The 14311-nt window shown below is 38.6% G+C and overlaps 1 protein-coding gene across 1 annotated transcript in view; it reads left to right on the plus strand.

Moving 5' to 3' along the window:
- The window catches only part of LOC310823044 (RNA-binding protein Musashi homolog 2-like), a 192374-nt gene extending 181089 nt beyond the window's left edge, over positions 1–11285 (plus strand). Inside the window, exons 12-14 of the mRNA XM_083695717.1 lie at positions 1294–1448; positions 4725–4796; positions 5631–11285. Of these exons, the coding sequence (XP_083551843.1) occupies positions 1294–1448; positions 4725–4766 (197 nt within the window). The 3' untranslated portion in view covers positions 4767–4796; positions 5631–11285. The remainder of the gene's footprint in view (positions 1–1293; positions 1449–4724; positions 4797–5630) is intronic.
- The last annotated feature ends 3026 nt before the right edge of the window (positions 11286–14311 follow it).

A 14311-nucleotide genomic window follows, 5' to 3' on the forward strand; every position in this document is an offset into this window, starting at 1 on the left:
AGGGAACTAGCATCTGATAATTGTACAGCGTGTGCATGTGTCGAGCTGTCATCTTCAAAAGCATGATTTCCCTTGAAGTACAGGACTATGCAAGGCGTCCCATTGCTGTTTGAGACTTGTGCTCCAATCTAGCATGTGTAATTGAAACTTCCTACACATACAACACAGAAAGAATAATTTTCCATTTTGACTTCAAGTGCCACAGCTTCTTCATACGAGTTATGTGCCACGGTCAAGGAGTCGTTTTTTTCCCTTTTTAATTCAATTTCTGCATTTATTTTCACGCTGTGTCTGTGAATGGGGGTGAGACAGAGAGGTTATGTGGATCAGACAGCAGAGGAGATTGAAGTGGTATGTGGCTGTTACACCGATTTAAGACTCCACTGTGCTTCCTCTCTCCCTCTCCCTCTGGCTTGTTTTTTTATATCTCCCTAGTGTTATAGGCCTTCGCTGGGCGTCTACATTTTCAAAAGGCGTTTTATTAGTCTGAGTTGCTCGTAGCCACAGGGTAAAAGGTCCTAGGTCACACCGAGCATTACTTTAACATCCCCAGAGTGTGTATCTGCGGACAAACTCAGGTCAAGCTTTTATATTTCCAAAGGTTTATGCCTCCTCTGTCTGTCGGACACTTTTGTCCTTTTGCTTTCTCGCTGGAATAGGATTTTTTTGCCGACTATATTCAGAACATGATCTGTCTTTTTCTGCTGGAAGGACCACAAAAAAAAAAAAATAAGGCCAAAAAAAACCCATCAACTTGTGTCATACCTGCATGAGTGAAATAAAAGCAGCAAAGCTGCCCTATCGATTACAATCTTGACAATCTAAACAACTTCATGAAGATGAACACAACATACAGACATCTACTCAGTCGCAACCGGTAGCATGGAGTATCTCTGCTTGTCTTGTATTGTGCATGGTTGTAATGTTATTACTGTATACAGTATACAGAGCATGTAGATATCTCAAGAATACCACACTGGATTCATCTTTGATATTGTTTTTGCCACCTTCTCTCTTAAACTAATACCTGCATCATTTCTCTCTTGTCAATCTGAGAAAAAAAAAAGTGTTTCTCATGACCTAAGTGATAATTCTGTGATTGATATTTTGTCACGGCACAATTATGAGTCCAGTCATGTATTCTTAGATACAGTACAAATGTATGCATTGTCAAATGAGCCGGAATGAATTCTGCACATTGACCTATTGTAAGTGGTGACCCGTGTGCGGTGCTCTGAGGAGCTCCATGGTGTTACTGAGCTCTTGCCCCCCCGTCCTGTGTTCTCTGTGCAGGCGCCAACCCACCGCGACCCGGAGGCTTCCCTGGTGCCAACAGCCCAGGGCCTGTGGCCGACCTGTACGGCCCTGGCAGCCAGGACTCCGCTGTGGGCAACTACATCAGTGCTGCTAGCCCCCAGCCTGGCTCAGGCTTCGGCCACAGCATGGCGGTGAGTACAGTCCAGGCCAGGCCAGTCCACCTCCACTGTCCCCTGACCTCCTCTCTGTCTTAGTCTCCTGCTGTTAGACCGCTAGCCTCTCCACCAGCCTGTGTGTTAGTGTGCTACACAGACAGCCAAGCAGGAAGCCATGCACACTGCCCATGACTGGATGGTTAACTCTTTACCTGCTTTTACTCCTGGTGGTTGTTTTCACTACTAACTACACTATGGAGGTCAATCACGTTTTTGTGTCAAATCTAACTATTAACAATGATTCAGTGAGATTGGACTTTGATATTCAGTGTGATTCAGATTAAATGAGATTCAGACTTTGATTCAGAGACTGTCAAGACAGTGTTACTTGTTTGAAGAGGACCTTTCTGGTGAGCACAATCAGATGGCGAGAATCACAGGGCTGACATGTTGTCCTGTCAACGTCAGACATTGAGTAAATAAAACAATGCAGCAAGCAATTGAGGGAGCAAACCTTATAATGAAAGAGAGAGAGAGAGAGAGAGAGAGAGAGAGAGAGAGAGAGAGAGAGAGTAAGCAAATTGTCCAAGTTTAACGTCATTTTAACAAGCAACTGAAACTGACATGATATCCAAATGAAAGTGCTACGTTGCGGAAAAATACATTTAATTGGCTTTTTGCTGGTTGTATTGGTTGTCAGAGATGCCATGTCTGATTGGAATTTTTGTTGATCTCAATTTAGGCAAAAATAGCATGTTGGTTACTGAATATGAAGCTGGAGTTCATTTACTAATACATCTAGACATACACACTATCATACAACTGTGTTACAGTACCTTAATGTTACATCCTGTGACCTTCCTGTCTTTTTGACAAGTTGTACAATGCCAACTTTCTGCATTCTCTCATGTTTTCATCCCTCTCTGTCGGCCATTAGTCTCTTAAAAAGTCATGAACTTGTTCAACCTGTCAGCTTGTTACAGTGTGTCATTGCTTACATGTGTCAGACACAGTTGAAATGTCAAGTTGTTAGTTTGTGAGTTTTTCGAATCAGCTTCCTTCTTTTGGATTGATCTGACACACTGGTCTGTGATCTGTGGCCCAGTCTTACTCCCAGACAAGCCAAGACTCAGGCAACAAAGGCAACCAAGTAATCATGAAAGTAGAAAAGGAACATGAGCATATAAAAACACTGTAAGAATCGATTTTTCTAATCTGCAGACATGACGGGAGATCATGTTATCTCATAGCCCTTTAGAATAGCTTTCACCCATTGTTTTCTATCCATTTGTTTCAACCTTTGCTGTTCATACCCATCGTGTAGCTGACCCAGGAAAAGATAAAAAGTGCCGTGCATTCATTTTGATGGATAGTATTACACATGGGAGGAAACCTTTGTTGTAAAGGTGAGAATATTTTCCCTGTCTGAACACACCAGTACCAAAAGGCCAGCTGTTTATCAATTCCACACATATGAGGACCTTTAATGATGTTTACTTTGACCTCAAATTTACATTTTACGAGAGATATGATACATTAGTTGTATGAAGGTGGATAAATGATGAACTTTCTCCATTATCTGGTCTTAGTGTAATGTTTTTTTTACTAAAGAAAAGGTTTGGTTGTAAGACTCCCAAAAAGGCTGTGAAAATGTGTTTTTAATTTCTACTTATACTTAATTCAGTTCAACCTAATCCACCTTAAAATGGCTCAATGAATCGAACAGAGTGCAATGAACCAGTGAACCGATGTTGCAGCCCTGCAACCTCCAGTGCACAGGCAGAAGATGTCTCTATCCAGAACATTAAGAAAGGAAATGATTCAGAACTAAAATGGGCTTTTTAATTAATATCCGTGTTACATGCAGCCCGAGTGATCACACGGTGGAACCCGACATGTCACAACCCCATGGATGACTTCAGATACTTTGACGTGCCACTCCATCTCCCAGTTTTTGCGTTAGCTCTCACTTGACAGAAGTCGGATGATGTCAATACCAGAAGAGCCACTGTGTGGAGAGAAAGAATGGATCTGGCTCATGCTCCTTTGTCCTTTACAATTTGAATTGAACAAGATTACAAAGAAAGCGTTAGAATGTTCTATTTCTCTTGCATGCTTAATCGGAGCATTTCTATAAACGATACGTCCTTAGCCTGTCACTGGCACAATAGGCAGATGAGAAGCTAGATAACGGGATCAGCTTCAGAGAAAAGACACATTGACACAACTGTTGTTTTTGCCCTCCAAGATTGCTGTGTTGGTTGCTCGGTTCACACTTTGGTGTCAGACAATGAGGATGATTGGCATTATGCAGATACACACTGATCACAATGGTGGAAAGGTTCAGAGCAGGATAATCATGTTCAGAGATTTTTTTATGACAATGCTTTTGCATGAATTGGGAATTGATTAATATTGTTTATGTTAGCATGAATGAGTATGTGTATATGTATCTCCCTCACAGGTTACAACTTCTTCTAGCCTTGTGCAGTAACTGGCCAGGCTGACTCCTATGGCCTGTGTTGAAGGGTCCTAGTATTACTACACTCTTAGAAAAAGAGGTTCTAAAAGGGTTCTTCATTTGTCCCCACAGGGGAAACCTTTGAAAGAACCCTTTTGGGTTCGATGTCGAACCCTTTTGGGTTCGATGTCGAACCCTTTTGGGTTCCATTTAGAATCTTCTGTGAAAAGGGTTCTACGTGGAAGCCAAAAGGGGTCTACATCTAACCCAAAAGGGTTTTACATTGAACTCAAAATGGTTGAAAGGGTTCCCCTATGTGGACAAATGAAGAATCCTTTTCGAAAAAATAATAATAATTCTAAGAGTGTAGCGCTGAAGTGTTCATACTGTATATAAATCTTCTATACATAGTTGTGCTTAAATTTGCCTCGTCTCCATTCACCCTGCCTCAAGCTCTCCTCCGTTTCCTTTTCGGTGTCTCAATGATAAACAGCATATTGTTATGATTAACAGAATTATTAGGATTTCAGTATTTATTCACCAGTAGATGGGGGACTTTTGTGATCAGTCAACAACAGTATAACACCCACTGAGTAACACATACGGAGAGAGAGAGAGAGAGAGGGAGAGAGAAAGAGTCCTGAGAGTCCACTGGAATCTATAAAGTGCTACAAGAGAATACAAAAACAGAGATGTGATTTGTGATGATTGTCTATTGCTCTCTCTATTGAAAATGATGAAGAGCAACATATAATACCCATTCATGCTAGCAGAACAACGTGGATACAATGTACTCACTCTTTTTTTCCTTGAAATGCATACTGACAAAGGTACTAACTGTACACTTTTAGGGCCCGTTGATTGCGACAGCTTTTACAAATGGATACCATTGAACAGGTGGCCCGGTTGCCATCTCATTGGAGGTATTATATTCCATTTATATTGTTGAAACGTCTTTTCTATCCATCTGTTTCTGTAGATTTACCTCCTTACTTGATGTTACTTCCAATATCACCTTTCCTTTCTTCTTTAAAAACATATAACCCTCAATTGTACAGTACTTCACCATCCTACAGACTTGTACAGATACAGAAACTCAAGCTTTTTCCCATTTATCTTATAAACTGAATGTATGAGAATGGCAAATGACTAAAATTATAATAAGTCTTTCCAAAGCCAAACATCTCTGCTTTTTTGTAGAACTTGTCCTCCCTGATCTACCACATGTTAAGGCTAATCCTACACATAAATGATTATGTAATTGTGATTTACCGTGTGAGCTGTTGCTTTCTGATGTTTGAATTCTACCTATGGCAGATGATCAAGGTTGTTCTCAGGCACTCACATACAATGTACAGTATGCACTGTGGGACTTACGAGTCAACAGATGAATACCTTGGTAGCCATTTCAATCGTCTCAATGAGGCAATACAGAAAGCAACAGTTGCAGTGTAGTTCTACTACAGTTTGAGTTAACTGGAAATCTGGGAGAATGAGTTCCACCATAGCTGTCCTTGTGATGATGCCTAGCATGTGGTTGTAGTGTACTCATGTATTCATGCTGTTACTGTACACATGTTTCACCTGAGCTGCTGTGTCTCACTGACTCACATAGAGTTGTATTTGACCATCAATGTAATTGTTTATTAGTCCATTAGTTGTCACATTGATGGGTAATGGTGAATGCAGTAATGGTCATGTTTTGTGCCATTGGAAGGGACAGATTCCTAATTGTATTACTGTGTCTGATTAATCAGCAGAGTCTATCCGGTGGTCCAGGGAAGACAGGCCGAAGTTTCTAATTGGCTCTGTGTGCAGGTGATGTCATCAAACTTCAAGCACTACAGCATCACCCAGGTGAAAGGAGAGGAGGTGGAACCACATGAAGAACAAAAGAAAAAAAAAAGTTAAAATCATCTCAGAAAAAAAACAACTGCTGTACCATAATCCAAACCTCCCGTACCCTGAAAACCTGGTTTGGTATGATGTTTCATGTTGATTTCATTCTTTTTTTCCTTCCTTTTAACTGTTTGATTAGTTTTAGAGAGGCATTTTAGTTTGGTCATAATTATTTGTGTTATTTTTGATTTTCTCTTGTAGTGTATTCATGTAAATTGATTTTGTTTCTCTCTTTGGGGGTCATAGTTGAGAATGTTTGGAAGTCATGTCTTCACCTTTGGTACCAATTGTAAAAAAAAACTAAAAAAGATCAGAGCTTCAGGTGTCTTTTTGCACACAAAAGAAATCCAAAGTGGAAAGGCTTGGAAAAACATACGTTTTATTTCAAATGAAAATTCGAGAGGGTAACTAACTAATAAATCTTAGTAGCTGTTTTTAATTCTTGTGATGTCTCATTGTTAATCATAATTACCTATTTTTGGGCAATACAAAGAGGACTCCAATATTTTTATGGTCCTTTTTTATAAGTGTTGTTTTTGTTGTTTAGAAAAAAATATGTATACTATAAAAAATTTCATATAAATACATTGTGAATTCAAACTTAAGAAAAAGAAATGTAACTGTAAATATTATTCCAGTCACTGCATATAACCAACTCAATGAGAGAATAGCATATTTTTGTGATGGTGTGTCAAAGAAAATGTTCTAGCGTGTGAATAGAAAAAAGCTCTAAACAAATACTATTATCCTTTCTGCTCGAAGACGGTGACTACCCCAGTGACAAACAGAACATATTTGAACACTTATGGCTTGCTCTGTAAATACTCAAGCTGAATAACTTTACAAGTGTCATACCAGCATATTTACATTTACATGGTGAGTTCAGCGCACAGTTTTAAGAAATAAAAGGTCATTGATTGGTATCTTGTGTCTAACCAACTGTTATTTAATATATCAAAAAGATTGATGATTTAATCCAAAGCACACTGTACTTAGTGGTGAAGAATAGAACTTGAGCCTAGGCATTTGACAGTGCTCTGCGCATCCTGACACTTTTATACTCCTGAGAGAAAAACTCAAGTTGTTGTTTGTTGTTGTTTGTTTCCTCCTGCTTGTTTGCAAGTTTGGAACACAATATCTGGACTCTCGGCGGTAGAGCCAGCATGTAACGCTTGTTCTCTCGATCAGTTTCTCTTTTGAATGAATTAGGAAGGCAAACATTTTGATACCATACCTCAGTCCTGTGAGTTATACCTTGGAATCGTTGACAGGTTTAATTTATTTTAGTGGCAAATAGATTAAAACGTTGAATGGAAAAATAATAAATCATTGCACTGTGAGCAGTAAAGAAAGAACAGGCCATTTACTATTTGCACATGTATATGTTGGCTATTTAAGATTGGTCCTGTCCTTGGGGTGAAGTATGAAGGATTATTAGGTGTTGCTCCTCTCTAGACTAGGCATACACTTAACAATTGAGAGGTGAATAAACAGTTTGGCAAATAGCAATTAATTAACACCAATGTGTTGTGGTCATGTCTTTGGATTTCATTGTATGGTGTAAGCCAACTTTTAATCTAAAGTATTTATGATATTTTAGATACAGCCAATAAAAGACACTGAATAAATTATTCATTCTGGTAACCATAGCTGCTGCGCTAATTTCTTACACAGTATGTGTAGGGACTGGTTTTGCTCAAATATAGAGAGACATTTAATTACATGCTTTAAAGTGCAGTAAGATTTTTAAACATGATGATGGAATGAGTGGTGTATATTCTGATGTGCTTTTCCTGCTGCAGATGTATTTGTTATTTCATTTGACCTAATTTTTGTCTCATTTTATTAGCTCTTTTGTTCAGAACAACCAGGTGAAGAAAAATGCTGGATGCTTTTAAATGATGTGGAGATATGATCAAGTAATAATTTAAACAAGAAAACAGAAAAGAACCGTTGTAATGTTCAAATGTAAAAGAAAAAAAAGAAATACAAAACTAAAAAAAGAAAAAGATGCTTCTTCACTGATTTCAATTTTGAATCAGGGGATTTTATTGATATTTTTGTGGTTAATATTGATAATTGTAATATTATATTATTAAAATGTACTGTGCATCCATCGATTTCTCTCTTTCCATTCCCTGTCACCACATACAATCTTTTGTTGATCATCCATGTATTTCAATAGTGTGTAAAAAAGAAAATCACAATGAACTTGTAACAGAGTGCTGTCTTTGATACCAGTGTAGTGGTCTATGCTCTTCTCTGTCGTTCTCCCTCTCTCTGGCTTTTTCCTCTGTCTCTCCTTTCTCTGTCACATTCTCTTCCCTCTCTTTCTCTCTTACTCCCCTCTATCTCCTGTAAGTAGTAGTAGATGTTATGTAATTAAGATAATACTTGTAGTTATTAGTGGATTTAGGACCAGTAAGGATAGAACTTTCTCTTATTATCAAAGTTTGACATAAATTTGCAAACAGTTATTTTATAATAGCAGTTCCATGTCATTAGTTCCTCGTATGTCATTTTTTTCTCCTTTTTAGTTGTGTTTTACCGATCTCACATGGTTTCGACTAACCAAAGCTCTCACAGAAGAACTATAGAGAAACAAATTGCTGTAAGATGGAATTGTAAACAAGGCATTATTTGGATCCCCACCCTTGAATGTTTTAAAAGGGGTGTGCCATACTACCTTAAATGCTAATGCTAGATATGCAAAACTTTTATTTTTGATTATTTTCTAAAAGAGACACAAGCTATAATTATGAAAAAGATTTTATGTGAAAGAAAAATCATATTTTTTTAGAAAGTTCTAACATATTAATAATGATGGTTACAATAATGATAATAATCATAATACTACTAATAATAAACTGTAATAACTTTTAATGTTTGTACACTTTGAAAATATCCCAGATGCCCAATGGCAACTGCTATTTTTGGATACCGCTCTGTTTTTTGAAATGTCTCTGCCTTTCGTTTCACTCATAAAAACATAATTTTTGTGAATACTTTTTACACTTGACCCTGGGAACCAGTACTTTATTTTAATTTAAATTAGGCGTTGTTATGTTGTTTGTTAATGTTGCCCACACAGATTAAGACAGGCATGTTACAGTGCTCCAAAACAGTTGCAAAGAATAAGCAAATAACTTTCCATACCCTAGAAGTCCTTTTATGTGTAGTTATGAAGGGTTGAATCCTAACTTGAGATCTGAACATGTAACTTGAATCATTGCACAAAATTCCTAATGACATCGATGCAAGATTTACGTAAATGTCACAGTTATGCGCAGGGATCTCAAGTTAGCATTCCACCTGGAGTCAATATCTCAAATAGGTCAACAAGGTTCTAGACTAGAGGAGTAAGAGATGTTTGCTGCCTCTACAAACTTTAAGCGGAGACTTAAGACTATTCAATGATTGTTGTGAAAGTGGGCAAGAAAGACAAACAAAACACTATTCAAGATATTCCTCATTTAGTCCAGCTGTTGTCGAATGTCTACATAGTTCATTTAGTTAGTAGTAACTGGACAGTTATGTGTTGAGCAAGAAGATGTTTAGGCCTGGGGGCTGGAATTGTCAGGTTGATTTAAAGAAGGTCTAATAATAATTATTGAGAAAATATATTCTAACCTAAAGCATTCAATCCAACATTGTGACCTTGGAGCTGTTGTCAAGAATGTGCGAGGGCTGAACAAGTTAAACACTGTAGGTAAATTCAATTATACAAACAATTAGTAATTAGTATAATTAGAGCAATCAGTTCGTAGATAAAATGTCCTTGACATAACACAAACATTACATAAACAGAATAATTAAACTATGCGTAATAGTTTGGTTTATTATACATTGTGAAAAAAGGAAAACAGATTAATGCTGTTCTCATTATTAGTTCAAGTAATGTTTATGTGACTTAAAGGGGCAATTCACAGATTTAAAAAATGACCAAAAATGACCAAAAATTTTAAAAAGTGTCCCTTTAAACGAATGCTGAATTACAATAACAAGATATCAATATCCCCCCAATTGTTTTTTATTCTAAATACTGTACGTATGTACAAAGAAATTAGAGATCAGTGGAATTAGCGGGTTAGAAAATGGCTGTTTGATTAGATAGAGAGAGGGTACAATGTACTGTATACAAATACAATACAGAACACTCATGTGTTTTCTCCATTGCAATGTCTTGAAGCTAAGAGTAACTAGCTAATCTTTTGATTAAAGTAAAGACTGGTTATCCCATTAAATAGTTCATACCCCTTCTATCTGTTTAAAATTTTTGTTTTTGATTTGATTCCGTAGCTTGGACTTTAAGGTAGCATGGCTCTGTTGCTGTAATTTCATTTTTCATTGACAGCAGTTTACAGCTGATGAATGTTACACATCTTACTAGAATAGCTAATCCATTGGAGAAAAAAAAAAGTTGGTTTAAGAAAAAAAAATCAAAAAGGAAAAAAAACCGACCTGGAAGGTGTTGATATTTGGAGTGTACTACCGTATCCATTTAAACTTGAATCTTGAGGCAAGTGCTAGGCAATGGCCAAACATTTCATCCCATCCTCCATGAATCCCCATCCCACCCGTGCTCATTACCACACGTCTACATACAGTACATGTTCCGTTATGTGTACACACATGTCTGGATATATCCCTCATGTGAACATGTTTGACTAGATGAGAATAGTGATTCCGCTGTACTCTTGTTACAGCACAACCCTATCTCTCATGGGTCTGTTTAACTTAGTAGCCAACACTGTTTTCATCCCTCGCTGTCAAAACAGTCAACGTTATACGGTGAGCTTGTGTGCTCCTTTGGCATTGCATTGTGTTCAAAATTCAGCTGGACCTTGTGCAGTGGTCTCGCATCGGTAATACATTACGGATGACTGTTAACTAATGTGAGAGCCATCCTCTGGTCTCTTTTGGGTAGTCTTAACAATGAGTACGGATCAGAGTGCATTGCTGTTATTCCAACTCTGTAATAATCCATAACAGTCCTATATGGCTGTGTAGCATTATGAGGCTAATGTCCTTCCACATACAGTAACTTCCACTGTCCTCCAGAGCGGAGGAGCAGCCTATAGCACAGAGCTCTCCACACCGATTTGCTGTCTGCTCCTGATTTGCCTTGCCCATTCCTAACACTTGCCCATTTTTTAACGTTAACAGACTTTTTACGGCGAGAGACTGACAGAACTGACTGACGTCTGAAAGCATCTTTCAGGTCTTCTTGTATGGCTTGCTCAAGCCCTGTTGTAAAATAAACTAAAATGGATGGGGGTCTCTCACATCTCAGATGTGGAAAGTATAATTTTATATTTGTATTTTCAAATAATAATAATGATGAAAAAAATGTTTGTGAAAGGTTTCCATCCTCTACTGTGGTCCAGAAATCGATGTGTCTGTCTGGAAAAAAAAATAAAGTAAAATGAACTGTTTTATTCCTTGTTTTCATTATTATTTTGATTTGCTTGACTTGTAATAAGCATTTGGTGTGGGAAGATTGTATTATTCATTTTGGCTGTCTCATTAAATTTGGTGGTCTCTTAATATTTGAATCTTTTCAGCATTCTCGTATTACATACAACATTTAAGGTATTATGAGCCCTAATTGACAGAAAGATGTGTGCTAATACTTCATCTTTGCTCAGAAGATGGGTTTTGTATTTTCAGAAACAGGAGGATTCTATTTCTGTTTGAAGTAGACATGTTCATCATCAGGCAGGGCACACAGAGCAAAGGAAATGTTACTGTGTAAGCAAATTAAAGTACCTCTCCAGACTCTTCATGCACCTATCCCACATCACAAGACGTTATTGGCGTGGCCTGGGGCTTTCTCCTGGTTTCAGTACGTCACATGTTCATAACAGCTGGACCTTACTCTGCAGGCCTGAGTCTGAGGTGCTGCGATGGTGTCCGGTTTTATTAATCACACTAACCACATTTTATTACAGCTGCCCCAGGTTCACTGCCTGCTTATTAGAATATTCCAAGGTGTTTAATTCCATTGTTGCACTCTGCCATTTAGGCCAAGGGAATAACTTTCTTGTCTTAGCCAGTAATTGTTCCACCCCACACCTAAACCAGAGATCTCCCCAGATCAGGTCAGGGCTCTGAATAGAATTCTTACTTTATAACAAAAACATTGAAAAAGTTGATGAATAGTGCGCTGTAGAGCTCAGTCAGCATATTTTGCGCTTCTTGTATAATGCTGTTTTATTGTTCTTAAAGGCACCTCGCTCATGAGGTCAGACTGCTTAATGACTGCAAAACATGAAACACCCCTTGGACATGGATGTGGCGCTTACTTAATTGTGTGCAATGCGAAATCACTTTTCATTAGTTACAGTATTATTTTGAGTTCATCCAGAAAAGCAGTCAAATTTAAACGCCTTTCTCCAGTACAATAAAATGATGAGTACAAACTGAATGAATACTGTGCAAACTACAATGAATACTGTACGTTTCTTCCTCCCCCACCCCTCCCCCCCCCCACCCCACACACACACACTATAATGAAGGTAAACTTTTTTTTAATATGATTGTCAAAATGTAATCACTTTTGTTTTACCTGAGATGGAGAATTATAAATGTGTGCCGTCAGCAGGAATCCCTCCCTTTGTTCTCCTTCCATTTGAGACCCTGTCTCATCTTCATGTTTCAAATTGCTCCAGAGGATTAGAGGACTGTGGGTTATTATGGATGTGATGAAGTCAGTGCTGCTGCTGCTGCTGCTGCTGCTGCCGCCTCCTTCCCTCCCTGCCTCACTGATGCAAACGTTACTGTATGTCCTGTACTCATTGTGGTGGTCCTGCCCTGCACAATCACTCTATGGAAAGCCTATTGCCCTTGCACAACAGTGGCCCCACTTTTGCTAGTGATAACGATACAAAAACATTATTGTCCATTTGCATGAAAATTCATGTTGTGAGGTCAGCATACAACATACACGAATTCAATACACAAAACCAATATACTATAATACAACATACAATGACAACTGGAAAGTGAACACACACTATTCCTGTTCATACTGTTCCTCCATTATGACCTATGACCCTATGACCCACTGCATAGAGAAAGCAAGGCATAACACTGAACAGCCTCATCTCCACAGTAGATGTCCATGTTAGGAATGGCAATGGCCTGCTGGAGCTCATCTACACACAGGTACTCTAATCTGTTCCTAGTAATCTCACAATGAAGTTATGGTTTAAAGATAACAACACAAATGTGTGTCAGAGAAGTGAACAACAAAGAACCCATTATAGGGAAAAGCGATTTGTCATAAAAAATCAATGAAGAGGGCTTTTGATACAGTATTAGAGAAAGCAGTTCTCTCATCCATTTCAGGTTTAAATTAGTTAGAATTGTGCTTTTGAACATCATGAAACGTCAAAGCTCACACATGTCAAGTGTGCATCCATCCCTTATTGCCTTGTGCTAATATGTTATAATGGCATTCCTACCTTCGGTAATATGTCCCACTGGCAATTTCTTACTTTTACTCTGCCAGAAATATACTTCCCTTTTCATATGTGATGCATAGATAAAAATACATTGTTCTCATACAGTATATTAAGAAAATCGCTGGTATGCTGTCACATCTTTTTTTATTAAAGTTTTATCTTTCATGGTCTGGCCTACCAGAAATAGCTTCACATTATCAACTATAGATGTCAGACAAGTACTCCTATGGTGTTGCAGACAACTTAATCACTCATTTGGACAAGATGACGGCTGAATGTATGACTCTGTCCAAAATCAAGGTTATTCACAATTTTTGGGAGTCAGCCTTCAAACTTCAGTCCTTTGTCTAATTGTCTCATACTCGAATTCAAGTCTTTTTAACTTCTGTCGAATTTTGAATGAGCACATTCTTACATTCACTTTTTGAAGTTGTCATTCGGGTAGGCAAGATTCAGTACTTGGAGAAATGTGTCTTTTTCAGGAGGTCTATCCTAGTGTTTGCCTACAATTATTGATAACTTGCAATTCAGCATGAAGTAGCTTTGAATAAATAAAGAAGCTCGGAACAAAGGCAGTCTTATTATTTTTTGGAGCCCAATTATAAAAAAAAATAACACCCCGCAGGCCTTCTGCTTTTCTAAACAGCCGGTGCAGCGGTACACTCATCTGCATACGGCTCTGTGACAGCGCTCCATGAGATGGAGTTCCCTGTGACTCCTCCATGCACTGAACGACCACCACCAGTCCTAATGTGACAGCTCTTTGCAGCACACGCCGCGCAACACAGACGCTCCCACACGCTGCAGCTTGGCTAATAAGGGGAGCCATGCTAACATTTTGGCCAGTGTGAGGCCGTAATTAAGTAGTGGCAACTGAAGAAGAGGGCTGGCGGCACGTCCACCTGAATCACTGCAGAGGAAAAGCAGGGGAGAGCGACTGACCTGGCTCACAGCGACCGACCTGGCTCACAGCGACTGACCTGCCTCACAGCGACTGACCTGGCTCACATGCATATTCATGACAGACTGCCTCAGTCTCTGAGCAACGTCGCTACTCCTGGTTTGCATCGCGC

The sequence above is a fragment of the Argentina silus genome, assembly GCF_951799395.1.
Source record: "Argentina silus genome assembly, chromosome: 2".
Taxonomy (NCBI): Eukaryota; Metazoa; Chordata; class Actinopteri; order Argentiniformes; family Argentinidae; genus Argentina; species Argentina silus.